The sequence below is a fragment of the Gossypium raimondii genome, chromosome 1, assembly GCF_025698545.1.
Source record: "Gossypium raimondii isolate GPD5lz chromosome 1, ASM2569854v1, whole genome shotgun sequence".
NCBI classification, from domain to species: Eukaryota; Viridiplantae; Streptophyta; class Magnoliopsida; order Malvales; family Malvaceae; genus Gossypium; species Gossypium raimondii.
Window position 1 is genome coordinate 50,184,304 of NC_068565.1, and position 7,594 is coordinate 50,191,897.

General features: G+C 32.2%; 1 protein-coding gene across 1 annotated transcript; it reads left to right on the top strand.

Moving 5' to 3' along the window:
- Window positions 1-333: 333 nt before the first annotated feature.
- On the top strand, window positions 334-3,663 carry LOC105786359 (zinc-regulated protein 8). Its single transcript, XM_012612744.2, has 3 exons — window positions 334-1,452; window positions 2,021-2,219; window positions 2,886-3,663. Exons 1-3 carry the CDS (start codon window positions 652-654, stop codon window positions 3,404-3,406), a joined length of 1,521 nt encoding a protein of 506 aa, XP_012468198.1. The 5' UTR covers window positions 334-651; the 3' UTR covers window positions 3,407-3,663.
- Window positions 3,664-7,594: the final 3,931 nt, after the last annotated feature.

The window sequence follows — 7,594 nt, forward strand, 5'->3', positions numbered from 1 at the left end:
AAAGTAAAAATAAAAATCGAAAATATTCGTGTTGACTTGACAGATAGGGTGTTCATTGCCTCAGGGTTCAAGTCGTGCTAGTCGCATTGTTGTTAGGGTTTTATCTTATTAAAAAAAATTAGAACCTGAATTAAAATTTGAAAACCAACCCTAATATTAACAGTCACACTCACATTGTTCTTTTAAGACAAAACCAAACCTAGTTTTTAACTCTCTTGTTTATTTATCTCTCTATTGTCGACAATGGTGAGACATCAGATCCTCACCTATATAACTTTAAAATACTGCCATACGAACCCCCTACAGTTTGCAGCTTTTGTTTTTTTAGTGTAAAATGTAAATCTTAGTATTAATAATAATAATTTCTCTTATCACTATCTTGCCTCGATATTTTAAATCCCTTCAGATTTGAATCAAGAACTCTCCTCATTCCTTCCTTTTTTATCTTATATTTGTAGCCAACTTGTTTCTCCCCCTTCAAAACCAAAAAAAAACCCCCTTCTTTTTGCTTTTTTGCACTGTTTTATTTTCTCTCTGGTTAAAAAGTTGAAAGCTCGTCAACTCTTTCATGGTGCTGAAAACCATAGCTTCTTGTTGTTGTTGACAGTTGAGATTTTTGTTCCTTTTTCTAGTTTTACATCTTGTTTTTCAATGATGGGTCGAAAGCATTTACATGAGTTGCTTCAAGAGGATCAAGAACCGTTTGTTTTGAAGAAATACATTGCTGACAGACGTTGTGAACTGAAGAAACCGTCCCCGAAAACTCACTTACAGATCAAAAAACGAAAACCCATCACTCAAACCTCGAGTTTCCCTTCGAATTTCTGCAAAAATGCTTGCTTTTTCTCGACGAAAACAACAACGGACTTTACCAAGTCTCCATTGTTTGAATTCCCATCACCTGTTAAAAGAAGTCCATGTAAAAGCCCCAATGCTATTTTTCTTCACATCCCAGCAAGAACAGCTGCTATTCTTCTTGAAGCTGCTTTAAGGATTCAAAAGCAATCGAAAACTAAAAACAATGGTGGTTCTTCCGGGTTATTGGGTTCGATTTTGAAGAGGATAACTCATCGTAACAAAAGTCGGAATAGTGAAATAAGTAACGTTGAAGGAGCTGAAGTGTCGGTGAAAGATATTCTAAGGTGGGATTCGAGTGTTGGTAAAAATAATCAAAGTGGTCGGCCGAGTAGCAGTGCCGTTTGGTCGGAAACTAATGAAGAAAAATCGATGGATTTGGATTTGGATACTTCTTGTAGCTGCAGCCAATCCGAGGATTTCGAAGAGATTTTCGTTACTAAAGATGGTTTACGAAGTAACGCGGCTTTTGGTTCTTGTGATGAACATTTTTGTGAAAGCCCTTTCCATTTCGTGCTTCAAAAAAGCCCTTCTTTTACTCATCGGACACCACTCTTCTCTTCACCGACGACTTCCCCAAGTAGACGCCAAAAAGAGGTTAGTAATAGTAACAATTTATTTAATCACCATTGCTAATTAATTGAAATGTGATTTGAAGAGTAAAAAACAAATTACTTAATTTAAAAGCTTCTTCATTAATGGAAGCATTTGAGTGAACTCGTGACTCAGCTGAGCAGTGAGTTGTCTAACTGTCGGTAAATATAATCAACTTCGTTACTAATTTTTTGCCGGCATTAGATCTGATTTGACTAATATGCCCTTTTTTGTTGAAAGGTTTTAGGGGGGTTAAATATGCCATTTAGTCTTGTAAGTTAGTTTTAAGTGTAATTTTGATCATGGTATCTGCCATGCAAACTTGTTTTATACGAAGGGCCTGTCAAGTAAATAATTTCCCTAGAAGGACAAATATTTATTTGTTTTCTTCTGTTGGATCCCATCACTAAAATCAGACAATTATTTCTGAATTTTTGATTGGAAAAGTCAACAATCCAATCAATTAGCAATTACAAGTATAGACAAACCCTTTAATAATCACGTAAAATTTTGACTGATGCCAAATTGAAGAATTGTTGTCTGAAGAATAACATGTCTGAACTGAAAACAGGACAAGGAAAATTACCAAGTTGAGAACTTTAAAAAATTACAAGTAGAAGAAGAAGAGGAAGAACAATGCAGCCCTGTTTCGGTTTTGGACCCTCCGTTCGAGGATGACGATGATCGACACGTCAATGACGATAACGACGATGACAACGATGATGAGAAGGATGGTTTTGATCTCGAATGCAGCTATGCAAATGTACAAAGTACGGTTTTTTTTTTTTTCTGAATCACTTGAGTTAATTTTTTTGTACCATTCCTTTCAGTTTATGTGGTCTTTAATGGTGTAGTTGATAGCTAAGATGCCGGTACAGGTAAGGTCTTTGTCTTAAAAGTCAGGTTACAGTTTGTCGTAAACTAGTGATTTGTTAAAATTTTCATCCACTTTTATTATTAAAAATTAGTTCATGTATGTTAGAATAGGGTACATGCACGTGTAACTATTTAGTTATTCCGTCAATCACGTCAATTTTTAACAGTAAAAATTGATAAAATTTTAATAGGAATGACTTGTTTACTCTTCTTAATCTAATTTACAGGAATTAATTTATTTATTTTTTGAGAAAAAAAAACTTTTACCATATAAAATTGTTTAGTTAAATACCCTTTCTGGTGATTGATGATATGTGGGATCCATGGAAATTTTGTTGGCATTTAATATTTTAGTTTAAACTGACCTGTTGAAGTAGACACCACTAGTTTTGTCATAATTTCATGTGACCCACATTTCTATGTTAGGAGATATGTCTTTGATTTTGCTTGTACATTTATAGTTTTCAATTTGTTGGACCATGCAACCATATACTTAAAATGTTACTTGAATTTTATTTTTTCCAAGTTTTCAAATTTGTTGAATGTTGTGTGTTTACCAGGAGCAAAGCAGCAACTACTGCACAAACTTCGGAGATTCGAGAAACTTGCCGAATTAGATCCAATTGAACTCGAGAAACGAATGTTAGAAGATGATGATGATGATGATGATAATGAAGAAGAGGAAGTGGAGAACGAATCGGTTTATTCAGATAGTGAAATTAACATAGATGTCATTATTCAACAAGTGCTTAAATCAAGCTTCCAAAATCCGGAACGTGTCCCTGACTGTATGAAAAGGTTAGTGTCTGATCTCATCACGGAGGAAGAGGAAGAGGCCGAGGCCGACAGCGATCTAGAAACGGTAGCTAAAAGGGTTTGTAAAAGGATAGAATCATGGAAAGATGTAGAATCAAACACAATTGACATGATGGTGGATCAAGATTTCAAAAGATTAGAGGTTGATGGGTGGAAAAGAAATGAAGAACAAATTAAAGAAATTGGATCACAACTTGAATATGCAATCTTTGGGTTGTTGATGGAAGAATTATCAGAAGAACTTGTTTGTTTAAATGGGATTTGATGATGGGGAGAACAATTTTTTTGGAAGCTAAAAAATATGAATTTTGGATTCACTTTCTTTCAAATTTTTTAATTAAAATTTATATTTTAATTAGAGCTTAACTTGCTTTGAATTGATAGGCTAATTAGGGAAAAAAATATTATGTATATGCAAATAATGTATTTAGTGGGTACTATGGTGTATGGATCATGGACTTAATGAGATATTTGTACAATTTCTAGTTAATTTATATTATGAGCCACTTTATTGAACATAAATTTTTATATAATTTTTATCATATCCAAAGTTCCGTAATATATCCTATTTAATAGTATTTTATATTGGGAACCAATTTGTATTTTGTTATTTGGGAAATTAGTCTTACTAGATTCGACCAGAGAGCAAGTTGATTATTCTACTAAAAATTTCGTTCATTTCTACTAATAAGTAATGACATGATCGACGGTGCAACTAGACAAATGTCACGTGTACCTGGCATGACTATATTTGAATTTTTTATAATTATTTAAAAATTCACATCTAGAGTAAACCTGGATAAATGGTTAGTTGTTCCCTCAGCTATATTATCGCTTAATAGTTCAAATAGATGAAAATTTTAATATAAAGATCAATTTGTTATTTGATCTAACCTAATTTATTTTTTAATAAAAAATAAAATTCGACTTTATTACAACCAACTCCATTTTAATCGTAATATAAAAAAGAGGGAAGATTAATTTTTACAAATTTAAATTTGTGGTCACTATGGGAAAAGTTGTTTCTTTCTTTTTGTAACTTAAGAGTGTTCCCTTCTTTTTGTGTAAACGGCAACATAAGGGGTAGTATTAATTAACTGTTAAAAAATGTCACATTGTTGTTGTGGTAATAATAAAGTTAAAAAATGGTCGATTGAGTCTTAACTCGACTAGTATTGATATTATTGTCAATGTAGAAGGCATGGGTTCGAGTGCGTTGAAACGAATTATCCTCTTATTTAAGGGTTGGGGAGGAGCTATTAGTAATTTTAGGCATTATATAAAAAAAAAAAACAGATTTAAAGGAATGTTGCCTCAAATCTTCAGAGACTTGCTCCCATAAAGATTTGAATACAAGTTCGTTCTGGCGAAACCATTTTTGAAATCGACTTTTAATTTTAAAATAAAAAATGGGAGCTGCCACCAATCTTTTTTATGAGGTGTGATCGGATCACCTCGTAATTTGATCACTTTAATAAAATGTTTGATTTACTAAACAATGATTTTTGGTCTACGAAATTCAAGAAATGGGTTCAGGAGTCAGTTACGTACGAGAAAGGATTAGCACCCTCGTGACACTCAGAATTGGTACCTAATTGATTACTTAATGTCTTAATATCGAGAATTGAAAATTTGGTGAGAATTTAAAAACATGATCCCACTTTGCAATAATATTATTTTTAATTAAAATCACTTGAATAAATCAAAACTTGTGTAAAAGGCCTTCTTATCTTGAAGTAACAAAAGGTCATATTCCGTAAGTTAGGGCACGACATCTCAAATCCTCGAAAATAAGCTTGCTCTTTATTTAATTACTATTTAAATCTCATGTGTTTTAATTTTAAAAGGGATGTCCGGTTATCTAGGTTCAAGGAGAAAGTCGAATCCCGTAAGGTAGGGCACGACTTCTCGAATCTCCAAATACGAGACATTGCATTAATTTTAAAATCTCCTTCATTAAACAATAACGAATGTAACATTTAAACAATGTGTATTTATCTTATTTTGGGGTATAATATAAAAGCGACCAATTACATTTAAACATAATGCATGATGTAGTGATTATAAAATGGATATACGGGTAAAATATTAGAATGATATATAATAAATGAATGAAGAAATGCTATGATAATATTAATATAGTTATAGTAATAATATTATTAATAATAATCGAATCATAGTAATGATGAAATTAATAAGGTATCTTAAAGTAAGAATAAAACGGAAAATACATTATTAAAATATAAACAAACATGACATAAAAGTGCGAAAAATAATAAGGAAATAATAAAATAACAAGAACAGACTAAAAAATAAAAATAAAATAATAAACGAAAAATGTACAAATGAAAGCATGTATACAATCCAATTCTTGAGTATGTAAAAAAGAGTAATAAATAAATAAGTAAATAAATAAATAGATAATAAATAAATAAATGCCCGATGAAAAGAAAATAGAAAAACAATTTCAAATATAACAAAAAGTAAAGGAATGATAAATAAGCATATAAGTAAATAAATAAATAAAAGAATTAAAATAAGTAAAGGATTTAATTGTAACTTAAATTAAATTAAAAGGATAAATTGGGATAAACTAAATAAATAAAAGACTAAAATGAAAAGCGCGAAAACGAACGAGGACCAAATGAGCAATTATCCCAATCTTTAGGACACACGTCCCTTCTCCAGGAGATCAACAAACAGAGGACTTAATTGAAAGCGTGGTAAAATTGAATGGTAAAATTTCTAAAAAGAAAAAAAATAGTGAAATTAGCACTAAATTAAAACAACCCAAAAGGCGGAAGGACCAAGAACAAAAATATCCCATTTGTCGTGAAAACACGCAAACCCTAGGTTGGGTCAGGTCAGTCTCCGGGTTGGCTTCAAAATGACACCGTTTTGGGGAGCTTGGAGCCTGGGTGAAACGACGCCGTTTCACTATGGCTATTTAAGTTAAAATTCTGTAAAAAAAATCATTTCATCCATTAAATAAAAAAAATCCGAGAACCCTTTCTTTTTCTCTAGAGCAGACCCTAAGATCGGCTACTGGTCCGACGAGCCTCTGCGACGGCCACTGGTCGCCGCTGATGGGCCCCACCATCCTCAGTGGCCAGAAAACACCAAAAGACATCGTTTTGAATGCTCCAACTTTCGGAGTCCGAATCTAGGGAATATTCCCCGAAAATCCTCAAAAAAATCGTAGAAAGCCCAAAAAATTTTGATTTTTGGGTTTCAAAAACCCTAAAAATACCAAATCCTCCACCCACAGTGGCGGAGTACGAGCATTCGATAAGTTTTTTAACCTTTCTCTCTTTTTCCTTTTTGTATTTTTATAAAATATAAAAAACGAGTAATAAGAAGGGTGTGTTAGGCCTCGGGATGAGGTACCCCAGGCGGCGTGTGTGCGAAGGGAGGAGCGGCGCCAAGGAAAACTTAGGTTTTAGGGTTTTTGAATTAGTTTAGGTTATGGGATGGTAACTTTTGGGTTATGGTTTGGTTGTATTATGGGCTTTGTTTTTTTGTATTTGGGCCATTACTGTAAATGGATTGTTTTTGAATTTTATTATCTTTTATTTTTATTATTTGGTTTATTTTTATCAGCACCGGATAAAATTGGCCCATTACACGCTCTATAGAGACTTTTTTTTTTGTGCTTAATTTGATCTATTCTGTTGTAAAGAACAAACAAACAACATTCAAAAGTTTAATATTACAACCTTCCAAAAGAAAACACATTCAATCACTAACATACCAACGTTTACATCAAAGCAATAACTCACCACCAAATTTTAAATATTTCCTCATGATTTGTACCTGCAATCGATAAGGAAGATGTCATTTCGTTTCCATTCTTTTGTACCATAAAAAAAAAACATTTTCTACCTTCTCAATGAAGTTGTTTGAAGAGACCATGGTCTCATCGACTTATTTATACATCAATTAAACACCACTATTGAACCAAGTTCTCTAAATAAAGAATTATTTAACTTCCATTTCATAGCTAAAAAAACTTCTAATGCTACCATGACCCCAATACTATAGAGACTTACTCCTATAAAGATTTGAACACAAATAAGTTGTATAGATAAACAGCATTTGACCACCGAACCAATTATGAAATTTCATTAGATATAAGTGTCTAAATCAGCACTATCATTGTCATCTCCAAAGGTGTGAATAAAAAGCGAAAAGGACCACCTGCAAAAGGAATATTGCAGATCACATTGATTTCAACCAGAGTGTTGGGTTAATTTCATCTTCTTATTTATGTAAGTAAAATAATCAGCAATACTAATATTTTGTTTATTATAAAAATTATTAAAAATTTTCTTTCAAACACACACTAAATCGAGAGTAGGGATTGGACTAATTTAAGCACAATCTGAATTGGATTTTAAAGACAAAACTAGATTTAAAGTCCAATAATTAATATTGGTTCAATCAATTGAACTAT